The sequence below is a fragment of the Rhopalosiphum padi genome, chromosome 2 (genome assembly GCF_020882245.1).
Source record: "Rhopalosiphum padi isolate XX-2018 chromosome 2, ASM2088224v1, whole genome shotgun sequence".
Taxonomy (NCBI): domain Eukaryota; kingdom Metazoa; phylum Arthropoda; class Insecta; order Hemiptera; family Aphididae; genus Rhopalosiphum; species Rhopalosiphum padi.
This window is the reverse complement of record NC_083598.1, coordinates 22,819,405-22,834,068: the sequence shown is the minus strand read 5'-3', so window position 1 is coordinate 22,834,068 and position 14,664 is coordinate 22,819,405. Positions and strand designations below refer to the sequence as shown.

Here is a 14,664-nt window from a genome sequence, read left to right as displayed (position 1 = left end):
GGGTTCCTAACAATATAATATAATAATACGTAACGCCAATCACAGTGACATATTATACTATATAGGATAATACCACCGCCGCGGCCGCGTAATACGAAACGCGTGACGGTCGTTCGTTTGACGCGAAATTTCGGTCGTCGCGATATATTGTTACACTGTTTGCTGCTGCGCACCGGTTTGTCGGCGGTTTGCACCGGAGTTTAATATTATTAAAAATAAAAAAATAAAAAAAAACAATAAACGGCGTAGGTGCAATATACCTACTTGCGCGTTTCTCCCGCCCGTTTTGGAGACGCTATTAAACAGGTAGGTTATACACACACTGCTGCAACGAACAAACGTCGCGGGACATGTAATAAAATTAAGTAGGTACCGTGCCGTAAAATAACTCTCAGCGGGACGTTTGGGGTTAGGCCCGCCAGACGCGCGCTCAACGTCGGTCTGGTGCTCGTTGTGAGGAGTCCACGGATGGGGTGGAGGGGGGGGGGGGTTCACCTTCTGCAGCGGGGCATGTCGACATCGTAATTCATTAATCTACCTCAAAAAAAGTTTCGTGTCCGTGATAGTAATCTATAGGCCCTTCGGTCCGCGAAAAAAAAAATACCTTCTCGGGACAGTGGCGATAAATATGTTTGATTTATTAACGAGATACGACCACATTATATACGTACACACAACACCCGTACACGCGGTCATGTATAATATGTGTATAGTGGTTATATGTATCCTACACGGGTGGAGAGGGGAGAAGGAGACATCAACTACGCAACTGCCGGTGTTTTCAAAACAAACATTTCCGATTTATTATATTGTTATTACTTATTATTATCATCTCGCCGTGGATGATATTCTATTAAACGGTATCGTAATAGCGATAATACGCAGTAGGTATACGTTTAACCTTTTATCGTTTTGATGTCCCCCATTTTTATGTATTTTATATAATGTCAAATTATATTTCTCATCTGCGGTCCGGCAAAAACCCACGCTAGTAAATTATATCCACGCAATAAAACGTGTCGTCTGGAAGACCTGATTTATAGAATTTCTAATACTTGTAAGACGTGTGTTTTAAAATCGTCGGATGGCCATAATCATACTCGTATATGCGCGATGTAATATTATACGAACTTTTTATATCTTATATAATATAAGAGATAAAATAAAAGATAATGTAACGTGTGAATCTTCCCGAGTACGCGTAACGAAAATATAATGACGCGACTTCTCACCCAAGACCACCCCCTTAAATGATCGTCGAGAACGTTTATTTAAAATTTAAATAGATATGTACCTATCTATAGTTAGTTGTACGGCTATAATGTATTCGTCTAGTATTATAGTATAGATACTTCTCTAATAAGATATTATGTTATATAATACCTGATAATGGATACAACGAAAATAGTGGGTAGTCCCGCGTGTGTTTTATAGTCAATAAATTAAGGGGACTCGTGTGGTGGTTGTACACATAGTATACATGAAAATACACTTCCATGTTTTATATTATGATCACTCAATAGCAGTCGATTTTCAGTGCATTATTACTCCACACACATATAGATTAGGTATATTTAATTTAATATGTGAGTACACACTTTAATATTATGTGTAATGTGTGCATTGTGATTGTATATACTGTGTACATCACTACAACATTTTTCAACGAATGTTTCACTATTATATTTAAAAATTTTAATATTGAATTTTACCTCTTGTACACATTTTCGATCGTAGCTACCTGTGTATTAGCCTGTTTGGTTTTAAATTTAAAACTAACCATATATACAATTTATTGTATTAACTACCATATTACACCTCATTATATTAGTCATATAATATTAAGTATTCATTTTTTTGAGTTATTTTTAGAAAAATAAATTCGTATAATAACTATATATCATATTTTATACATTTTAGTATGACAGTTATTTCATTCTAATGGCAATTAACGTTTTTAACGATATTACACAAGTATATTAAAATATTTATTATTGTCGATGAAATAAACTTAGATTATTTTTTGTACATGTAAGCCCGTAATAAATTTCAGTTAAAAAATAATACTTAATTTTAAAAAACAAAACAAAGGATTGATATTTATAATTATTTGGTATGATATTTATTATATATTATACGAGCTAATGAATTCCGACTAGGATACCCGATCCTTTATTTTGTTTCGGGGTAAACTGTACACATTCGTATAACCGAATCCCCTATCCTTAGACCCTTAACAAAAAAAAAAAAACAAATAGTAATAAAAATAAATACAAAAAACAAATCCCAGGACCATTGCTGTAGACAGCCGGCGGAGGATTATCCGAGTGAGTCCGCCACCGTTCGGACATATGTTATTTATTATTTGTTCGTCATATATTCCTTCGAGATATCTTATAATATATATGAGTATATGACCCTATCCCAGACACTCGGGACAAGTTATATTTTTAATATATACGAGTAAGCCGATATTCCCTACGCATATTGTAGCAGGTATGCACTATACTACAGTGAGGTTTCTATTGGTTTGCACTCTACAAAAATTGTAATTAAATATTTTTTATGTATTATAGTATAAGCCAAAGATGGGGTACGAACATTAATTTCCAAATTCGATTGCGCCGTCTTCTCCGATATACTCCGATAATGTTCCCAAATTCTGTAAATAGATAACGTTATCGAATATAATACGGCAGCTAACATATTGCATTAATTTTTTTAATAGTACACATGATAATATTACAGCGCATTTAGTCGCCAAATTTTAAATTATAAAAATAATTGTGATTTTAAAAATTTGGTAAATTCGTTTGACATCTGATTGAAATTAACCGCAGTAGTCTGCAGACCGCATAATATGTACCTAAATATATAATGGTATTTATTAATTATTGCAGGTACCTCAATTTTTCATTATGTTATTAATTGTATTAATCATACGTTTGTATGTTTTGTTCTCAGGTCCGGCACGTTGAATGGTGTATGTCGTCTTCGGCTCAAGGTAAATTAAACATAATATCATATATATAATGAGATCTTGAATAATAAGCATAATGAGTAAAAAACACCGTATCATCCGAACTTAATATATATAAAATTATAAAAAATATGAACATGCGTTAATTTTACACTAAATACCTATGCAAAATTATGTGATATTTTTCCAATTAAGATCTTTATTTATTTAAATTGAATGTCAACAAGTAAAACATTAAAACACTTAAAACGCTTTAAAAGAAATCTTTAAAATTAAATTAATAAAAAAAACTTGATTACTTATTTTTTTTCAGATTTTAAATTGTACTTAATTTGTCGAAGGTCCATAAGGCGCTAAAAAAAACTTGAAATATTCTCTTATTTATTCTTAAATAACTAATATTAAACACAAAAATATTTATGGTAAAAATATATCAGTGATTAAATTATATGTATGTTGTGCAGTGATAAAATCGAATTTCCTAACGAATTTGGAAAATATTATAAGTCAAGACAGGCCTAATTTGTTCATAGTGTATATTAAGATGAGCATGCTATATAATTACATTATACTATCATATCTGAAGTATAAATATAATACAACTAATAATAAAGTAAACGCGTGACGTTGCACGTAAACGATATTGAAATGTATACAATCATGAGGGTAGATAATATGACGATTATACAAGTAGCATGTATATAGTATATAGTTATTAGCCGTATCGACGTACGTGTCTAATTAAATAGGCAGTCGTGCGCAATTATTTTTAAAATCAAACTGCAGAGATTCGTTAATTAAACACGGTTACACGCACCCGAGTATACCTGACCAAATAATGTGATCATATGATTGGAGTCATGCGAGCGAGGCACTTCACCTTTATATACAGTAATAATTTAACAGTACAAATTAAATGACAAAAGAACCAAAGATGAAAAAAAAAGTGTGTGTGTGTATAATTATAAAAGTTAGATTTACCTTGCAAACGAACAAATTGAATCACACTGACGATGTTAGTTTCGCTAAAATTTTGATGAACTAAGCCCATCCAATTCGCGCTTAACACTTGATTTTAATATTATATATATATATAGTATATACTGTATGTACCTAACTAACGTTTGATGATGGTATATGTGCAGATACCGAGATAAAGTGGCTGGATGCGGCTAGGAAGTGCTGCGACGTGGCCAGGTCGGATGGCTGCCAACTGTCCTGTTTAGACCGAAACGCCGGGTCCCGGTCGGTGCACAGGGACTGCCAAGACGAAACAGATTTCTTTAATTGTCTACAACACCAACAGGTAAGACCATTGCGTGTTAGGCGCAAACGTAGATACATTAAAAAGCGTCATTTCGTATAAGTATTTTTTTTTAACACGAGTTATACGTGAAACTTTATATCTAACAAATACACCGATTAATAATGAATAGAAACAATCGTTCTAATATACATATAAAATAATCATACAAAGCATTTTCTGAGGTGCTCCAATAAAAAATATAATGCATAATAATATGTGTACATGACAAAATAACAAAAACGACACGGTAATAATAATAGCTAGTAATATAAAAATACGACAACAATTAAGTAATTAGGTCACGGGGACATGCAAATAATTATAACAATATAATATAAATTATGATAATAACACACAGATAACAATAATAATAAATGTCAGACGGTAAACTACAGCCGATTCGCATACAACTTTCGGCAGGTAGCCAATAGGTTATGTTAATAATTCATAATGATGATCATGCGACACGGTCTTGGCATGTGCACGTACCCGTACCGCTAAGTATTCACTTTTGTGGAAACTCGAACCAATATATTACAATTATTTAATTAGTGCAATTGGGTCGTAATATTTTGGAAAAGAGAGTGGAATGCCGGAGCGCTTATAAAATCAACCGGGGATCAAACACGTGTTGCAACCAAAGGTCAACGACAATGATCAGAACGCGGATAAAAGTCGTCGATGGTGTATACAATCCGATTTCGCGTACACCAACTCCAAAGAGGAAAGAACCAATCAAACCGAAGCCAAACTTTTTACGAGCGGACTGTAAAAAAACGTCTCCAAGTCCGGACGTATGACGGAGAACAATAACAAATGCGGCACCGCATCTTCGTGTCGTCAACGAAAAATAATATCCAAGAAAAATTCCGACGGACTCCGACGCGCGTATGATGACAGGCCGAAACAGACTAGATAAATGACAATTGGTGATGAGATATGACTAGATAAATGAAAAAATCCTAACCAAAAGACATCTTTATCGAAATTAACGAATCCGTGACAAATATTTTATATTTACAATATTATTTTGTTGTACATTGAACAGCTGGTATAACTACGTTTTACTATAGGAAATGTAAAGTAAACATTTTTATTTTATATCTTAAAATAGGAGTTTGTGTATAAAATAAACAAAAGTTAACAATAGGACTATACAAACAGTGCACTTATGGTTTTTTTGCAATATGCATGAACTTATGTATTAAATAAACATATGAAATTAATTTAAAAAAAGTAATAACACTCGATTTAAAATATTCAATAAAAACTATTTTACGCCAAGCAATATTAGTTTACTTCAGTAAATTTCAGTTTGCCACTTTACAAAATATAAGTAAAAAGAAACATTTTAAAAGTATTTTTATAATCAAAAAATCAATGTACCTATTCAATTTAAAAATTCAACAACGACTAACCAAAGTGTAAAATACATGTGTTTTTCAACGTAATATATTATATAATATATTACATCACAATATACCTTTTACTATATTTACATGTTATATTATACGTTTCTATTATCAAATGAAATTTATTATTAATATTACATTTTTGGTAAGTAGATACATAAAATTATATTCAACGATTTTGCATTTTTCGTTAGTGAGACACTATTATTAGTTATTACTTTATTAGTTTACTACTTATTATACTATTTACTTATTAGACAGTCTTTCGACATAACTATAGACGTACTCGCGTATTACATAGTTACACGTATAATGTTAACCGCTCGACCGTCCGATGCATCATCATCATCATCATCGAGAGTATAATTTTTATACGCTAACACGGTCGGTCCAGTAGCGAGTTATAATTTATGTAGGTACTCAATTAAAAAGAAGAGTATAAGAGAAGATTTTACGCGCGTTCGAAAGCGATACTCGTTGCCGACGATCTGCAGATTACCACCGTGGTTGAAAAATAAAATATAACGCTGCATCCGATGGTTCAGATTTTTTTATATATATTTTACCTCACTAGTTTTTTTCTACCATCATAAACAACTCTGTTCGGCAATGATGTCGTGTCCGACGGCAGTTTATCGTTTTCGTCGTGCAAACATATAATAAACATCGAAGTGTCCTTTTCGTTTCGTGCATACTAAAGTTGCAGACTGCATTAATTCGGACAGAATTTTATAATATTCTTAATAGATTCCGCAGACGAAAATGATAATTGGTTTTTGGACAATACATAATAATATCAAATAATTATCAATTCAAGTGTTTCTATTTTCTGTGTACAATATATACGTATTTAAACGTTTTAAGTTATGTGCAAGTATTTTTTAAATCAAATGCACACGATGCTTATATGTATCGCTGTGTTTCATTAGTGGTTTTTAATAAACAATATTCTTTAAAACTTCCCAAAAACCATCCAAAATTATTATTTAACAAATTACGATTACGTTTATTATGAATACTTAGCGTGAACTCTGTCTTTATTTTATTAAATATTATAAATACTTTATGATCTGTAAAAACTAATGAAATTAATTTTAAAGCTTAAGATAATAGATTAAATTATAATTGTATAGGTACTATACGATCCTTCGTATATATTGCAGTATTTTAATAGTGATACAAAGATTTATAAACTCTTCAATATTTTAGTATAAATAAAATTTATCAATTATACAAATAATACAATGCGAAAGCGAATAATTATGGAGTGTAAAAGTAAACGTTTTCATATTCTTTAAAATTTATGTCAAAGCAACCGCAACAATTTAACGGGATTTTTATTTCGGTACATGGCATAACAGTAGTGCGTCTCAATAATCACACATGGTTCATTACGTCGTCGGATAAATATAATTATACAGAGTGGCCGAAATTAAAACGTAATAAAATACCGATTCTGTTTGTTATTAATTGTCATCATTCAAAAGTAAACGTAACTGTTAATATAATTTATAGTATTCTTATATCCGTCTCTCGTCCGATCGTACGATAAACTAATTTTATTTGCACGAAAAAATGCGTGTGTCTTAGTTAATTAAACTCTCACACTCTGTTACGCTGACAAACAAACGAAACAAATTATAGTATAATATGAAGCGATTAGCGAAATAGGACCAGTGGAACATTGCAACTACACGTTAACGGCTGCTCTTGAGAGCATCGTACATTGGTCATTTTCTAAAAAAACGATTACAATTATTACGATACTATTAATTATATATTATAAATATATGTATTATATGATTATTGTGATTGGATTTGAACCTATTCGACTAAACATATTATAAGGACCGATGAAATATTTGTTTCTCTAATTGGTCGCGGATATTGTTCCGTGTGTGCCCACAAGACTTATTTTGATAATACTGTGTACAATATGTCTCACTATACGTTTCCACCCGTCAAAATTTTAGAACTTACGATACCATCTGAATACTCATTAGTATTCATAAAATCATAAACTGATATCATTAAACAAAACCACATTCAGTTATATGTTTTACTGTTTTTATTTTTATGTTTTTATTTACTCGGAAAATGTCATACACTCAAGTTAAATAGATAACTGAAAGGTTCAATACATAAACCTTGAATTTCCCTGTTGTAGTTTATTATGAGGTGTGCGTATAGACACGAGTGGTACAGAAACAGGAGTAGGTAGCCATTAAAATGTTGGTCCGCTGCGTCCGCTTGCATCAAAACTTTAAATACTATTTTAACTATAATTCACTACTGATTAGCAATTCGATCTTCTATATACGTCAGAAAAAAAATTCTAATCAAAAATATGAAATTCAATATACATACTGCCATTCGTAAGGGTAAAAAAATTGTATGCGACTGTTAAAATAATCACCCTGTATAGTATTTATGTTTTAACCGTGGGCGTTTACGTGGGTATTTTTTGTCAAACTCACTGCGTGTATTAAATAATATATATACATATATCATGTTTATTTATGCTCGTTGTGTGTTTTGTAGGTCAAAGATACGTGTTGTGGCGACAAGACGGACGCGGCGCAGTGTCAGATCGCGTGCGAGAAATTCCTAGCCAACACGCCATCCATCAACCGACACGCAGCCAACCAGGAAATTCTCGATCTGTGCTCGGCCGATCGTCGGGACACGCGTTCCGCCACCACAGCCACCACATCGGTCGAGTTGCACCGCCGGTGTACCCGAAATACAACCGCCAGACAACCGTCGTCCGACGGACACAAATGTAAGTTGGGTGGTATATAGATTTATACCTGTATCATAAGCATCCAGATTGGGCGGGATGAGATGGAACATAATATTTTACTCCCTTTCTGGCTTTTTAAAATCAGACACGAAACGTAAACTAAAAATATTTTTTATTAATTTATGGCGTATAAAATATATTGTTGAAGTTTCCCTTCTTCTATTGTAAGAGATCCGAAGGTGTCTGTGTGCTTATACCCATTATTATTATATTTTAAATATTAAATATTATGAATTCGAAATAAAAACTTTTATCAATGAACTTTTGAATACGATTTGTTGATATACGACAGTGATCCAGCAACCTTTGGACTCTTGGGCCACATTCACGAATTAAAAAGAATTCGCAGACTGAACAAAAATAAAAACTGTATATTCTAAAATTATTTACTATGAAAAAAAAATACTGTCTAAAACTTTAAAATAATGTAATGTATAAAAAAAAATTTCTCCGTTCTAAAATTTAATGTGGGCCATGTACAATAGCGGCGCAGACCGTCGGTTACCTACCATTGATATACGGCAAAGCGGTTTAATAAACAGGCGATAGACAGTCACTCCATCTCTTTAAAAAATGGTATGCGATTAGTCACGCCAAAATATTTGATATAATAGATTTATAAAAACAAACACGTAGAAGTCATCTTTGATTTTAGGAAAATGGATGGAAAGGGTGAAATTATAATAATAATAACTGAATACTTAATGATATTGGCTTATTTTCTTTTCGCCTCGCAGACCTGCACTGCTGCAAGTTGGCCGCGGACACGCAGTGCGAACAGGCCTGTCAGGACAGTCTGCGCCGAAAGTTCGACTCAGACGTCGAGGCAGTCGACAGTTTGGAGGGCAGAGGATGCGGACCGCCGTCGTTGGACGTGAGTAAATTCAGATTTAACACATACATTACATACTCAATGACGTAATAACACAGCGTACACCATCTGTGCTGTATGGTAGAATGGTTACCTAAACTTTTCTACCTAAACTTTTCTTCTAATACACAGTCTAAAAAAAATTCGTGTCGATAACGAATAACGATACTATTTAGCTATATTTATGTTTCTATTTTCTTAACCGTTTTTTAAACAAAATATAGTAAATCTCCCACAATTCATTTTTTTTCTAATTGATCTAGATATTTTATATAGTTAGGTACATGAGCATCTAATAACTCTAATACAACACATTTATTTCATTTTTATAATATGGACTGTTATCGTGTAAAATCTGATAATTACTTTAAAATATAATTAAAATTATCATTTATAAAAAACTATAAATACCCTTTTAAATTTTAACAAACATTTTTAAATTTACACTGATGGGAAACAAAATAATACAGTGTTTTGTTTGATAAATTGTATTATTTTTACGGAATTTACACATATTTTTTTAATTAACATAATAGTAAATTATTATTCATTGCATTGCTATAGTCATTGATTCAGTGTAAGATAACGATATATTAAAAAATACTATTACCTAACCTAACCTACGCGATACACACTTTAATATTTTCTTATAATTTTAATCACATCATTTTATTAATTTCCATAAATTATTTTCGTTGTGAAATATATTTTTAATTTTTAAATTAAATAATCTTCAAAAAATGAACACATTTTCAAAAAATATGTTAACTAATAACTATATAATATAATAGCCATAAAAACATAAGTATGTATAATATGATTTTAGAATAATAAATTGATTAAAATTGTAATAAGGATGAAATATAATTATTATTACATTTACATTAATATTATAAATTTAAATAATAAAATATTCTACAACTATACCTATTATGCCATTTGTTCAATTTGTTCGTTTCGTGAAATTATATATTTAAATATCTACACGTATTATTATATACGCATCACTAATTTTCCTCATAAATTAAATGTATTGGGATTAAGACCTCACGTCATTCACACGTCAATAAAACAAAAACCCAAAACAATAAATAACTGTATATGGCTAGAATAAAATCAATCACTCTTTACTATTTAGGAATAATTTATTATACACGTTTTAGGTAGATAATATTTGACGTGTCGGATTTAAACGATTATTCCATTTTAGGACCGGTTTTGGCAATGTTTCTTGCAAAGCGAACGGGCCGAGCAGAAAGATACGTCGGCGCCTGCACCGATGTCACAAATAGAGAAACTCGGCATGGATAGCGTGAAACTACATTGTTGTGAAAAGGCAACAATAGCGGGATGTCGCAAACTTTGCTTGAAAACGTTTACAAATGAATGGTCTTCATCGTGGAACGACTTTAATTTCGAATGTTTGTCGCATCCTAACGAAGATCGATTGCTCAAGTGTTTGGACGACGGTAAGCATACACATTGATTTCTGAAATTTAAAATATAAATATTATTATACTTTATATAGCAGGGGTGGCCAACTTGTGACTCTCGTCTCATTTATAAAATCAACATTTACTTATTATATTACTATGAATTTTAATTTTTTTTTTGTATACATTTATAAAAATTTATCAAATTTTACAAAACGTATTTATAAACATTTTTGCTCTCGGTATCATTATATTTATCCATGTGGTTCGCAAACACATTCATGTTGGCTACGCTTGTTGTATAGCATTATTATATTAAAGCGCAATAATTCGTCATAAAACTATCATAAGTAAAATTTTACATATTTCTGAAATAAATATACGTAGGCGTTTTATATATATATCACCATATCTGATCTAATAGAAAAAAATCGTGTAGCTATAAGTATTATATACAAAAACCGTTTATGATGACATTATTATAATGACCATATACGGATGTTATCTTGTGTGATGATACGTTTGTTTTTGGTGAATTTAGACGGATAGTTTATTACGTATAGATATATTATTATTATTATATGAACATAACCTGTAAACGATTTCCGCGATCATTGCCGCCGGACGCTTAAAAACAATTTGCTTTTTGTATCGAAACAGTCGAAGAACCATGTGATCTGGGCTGCGACGGCCTAAACTACTGTACGGCATTCAACAACCGGCCCACTGAGCTTTTCCGGAGTTGTTCGCCGCAGACGGACGAGGCGGCACACTACGACGTCACGTTGTGGCGTCAGCGCGGCACCATCACGCTGTTCAACTACGAGCTACCGCTGAAAAACATCACCAAGTGCATGCCCGACAGTTGGAAAGCAGTCGCCTGCATCCTACAGATAAGGCCGTGCACTAGGCAAACGCACGTCAACAAAATCTGTCGGTAAGTAAAACTTTGCATCGATTCAAGGCTGTCTTGTTGTTTATGACTTGTGAGACATTATTTTTAGGTATTGAGCAAAGGTATATAATTTTAATTTTTGTTCCCCCTCCCCCCCCCCCGATAGTGAAATTCTAAATACGACACTGTGAAAGAGCCGCGCAAACTTAAATATATTTTAGGGAAAACCCATACACATAATATATACCGTTATTTAGACATTTTTTTGGCCTCGAAGAGCAATATTGTTAGGTGGACAATTATCTATGTATAAACATAAGAAATCTTTTAATTAGTGATTTAATGCACAATACGCGTAGAAAAAAATAGACAATAAGAGCGAGTGTCCTCTATTTATTTTTAATTCGTTGTCATTTTCAACTGATAAGCCAATTTCTATGCAAAGACGAACACAAATTTGACTCTTCCGAATCTAAAAATTGACGTGTGATACTTACGTTTTGTCTATCAGAGCTCGCTAACGCATATTTACGGTTAAAAAGACGGTCGAGGATTATGTCAGTTATAATGGTCAATATCACACGGGACCTACGAATATTTTATAAATAACGCGAGTACCAATAGTTTTGTTTCTTTTCCGTCGATTTTATGTAATGCCAGGTCTGTGCGTACGGTGTCGTTTTTGTAAATCGGCATTTGGACTTCAAACAATCGGAATAGAGATCAAAAAAAAAAAAAAAAATGATAACTCAACAGTTACTGACAAGGTTTTTATTCTTTTTAACTTCTGCGTCCGAACAGTATACGTCATGCATATTATATAGTTGTATCCGATTTATAGCTCACTTTTTGCCGTCAATACGGACTAAAAATATCACACATACATATATAATACATTTAATACTATTTCAGACCGTTGACACGGAATTCCTCAATTTCAAACTTGTACACACCACACACACACATATAAATATATATATATGCATACAAACGCACGATATTGACAAACGTTCGTGGCGTTCGGCCAGCGACGATATTTTATTGCGGACACGCGCGTATATCGATGGAAAACACTAAACAATTCGTATCGATCGGCCACATCATGTCTCGTACAATGCCATAAAGCTGTTGGCAAGCACCACAGACGTCTGTCTAGTTGTGTCGTTCGCCACACGGAGGTCTTGATTTATTGTTATTGTTTTGTCAGATCACGCACTATATATTATATACGTCATCCGAGCTATATAATAGAACTACAATAGTATACACATTTCTGCGCACCGAATACCAAACAACGCGTCACAACCAATATAGGTTGTCGAAATATTTGTCTGCGAGAGTATTCCATCGCCGAACTCGTGAAATTTTACAAGTCCATCATGCACATTATTTTAATACCCCACTATAAAGATGCGAAAGGACTTCCGTGTGACCTATATTAATAAATTATAATTGTATATTGCGAAAGATAAAATTTCTGTAGAGTTACGAAAATATTACCGTAACCTAACTTCTCAATCAAAGTATAGATTTCAAAACATTCGTTATCATTTAAAATAATTGATATCTATCATTTTTGCTACTCACCCACTGTACTACTAAACTATGGACCGGACAGGCCTGCCACAATGGGACAATTTATACCGTGACCCGAATAATTTAATTTTCGTTACACGATCGCTTTCAACCCCACCCCTTTTCACAACAAATACGTGTCTTCGCAATAGCCTTAATAAATTACGTATTATAACCGCTGTTCGTTTTTGTGTACAAAACAGCGACGACTGTCTGGAGCTGTTGAGCACGTGCCTGGACTGGACAAACTCGGCGCCGGGAATGTCGGCGAACGCACTTTGCGCGCGACTGTCGCCCGACTCCGGGCCGTGCGTGCCGCTCGGAGCATTCGCCGAACTCGGGGCACCCCGGCCGCAGTCACCGCGGCTACAACACAACCGCCAGACGGACGTCATACAGAACACGGCGGTGGACTTGCCGGAGGTGACCACCCCGTGCAAGCGGAATCCGTGCGCCCCGGGCTCGGTATGCCTGGTCAACAGAGGCTGCAGGATTGGCCGTGGGTGTAAGCCGTACCGGTGCGTGGCTGGATGCAAGGCGGGCGAGGTGTCGCACTTCCTCGTGCCAGAAGACTCGTACGCTCGCATACCCACGTTCAACGGTCAAAAGGGCTGCGTCAAGATCTGCCTGTGCACGAAGAAGGGCATCGAAAAATGTCAGCAGGTACCCTGTTCACAGATGCAGTCCTGTTGGTTGGTCGGCAAACCGATTGGTAAGATAATATAAATACGGTTCATACCCATTATTTTACGAATGCATAGTGTAGTATCTAGGGCTCGAGACATGTTTTGCCATTTGAGTACCTTTAATATAATATTTGTTTGTAGAACCGACGTGAAACTTAATCAGACCTCCAGACGACTTGGAAATTATAGATAATAAACCGGAACCATTTTAAAACCCATTTCAACAAATATAATTTTATACATTTTAGTCTGATTAAGACTGAGCCACTTTAATAAACTATACTTATTCCGTATTAAAATAAACAAATAATAATAATTTAATAATAACCAGTGTCTTAGAACGCAATGAGAAGAACTAGGTAGTTTTGTCTCGTCACTCGAAAAAAAAGAATAAAATTAAAAGTCAGACCATACGATTTGTTCTTACAAAAATTTAAAAATTGATTTACAAAAGTATTATACAAAACAAATTTAAAAATAACTACTAGCGAGTAGCGAATTTAGTTGTCAACAACTATAATTTACAACTTAATAATTTATAATTTTTATTTTTACTTCATATTATCTATAAACCTAGGATTATGTTTCATATTGAAGCGCAAAAATTATATTTCGCTAATATTTTCATAGAACGTTACCTGGTTACCATATCAGAAGTTGAGGGGTAACCGGTGGCCTATATTTCATTATGATTTTTATGTTA

At 33.3% G+C, this 14,664-nt stretch overlaps 1 protein-coding gene across 1 annotated transcript in view; it reads left to right on the top strand.

The window, feature by feature from the left end:
• The window catches only part of LOC132919364 (reversion-inducing cysteine-rich protein with Kazal motifs), a 47,722-nt gene that overhangs the window by 30,401 nt on the left and 2,657 nt on the right, over positions 1–14,664 (top strand). Inside the window, exons 4-10 of the mRNA XM_060980930.1 lie at positions 2,965–3,004; positions 4,126–4,286; positions 8,240–8,480; positions 9,239–9,375; positions 10,583–10,841; positions 11,466–11,742; positions 13,479–13,987. Of these exons, the coding sequence (XP_060836913.1) occupies positions 2,965–3,004; positions 4,126–4,286; positions 8,240–8,480; positions 9,239–9,375; positions 10,583–10,841; positions 11,466–11,742; positions 13,479–13,987 (1,624 nt within the window). The remainder of the gene's footprint in view (positions 1–2,964; positions 3,005–4,125; positions 4,287–8,239; positions 8,481–9,238; positions 9,376–10,582; positions 10,842–11,465; positions 11,743–13,478; positions 13,988–14,664) is intronic.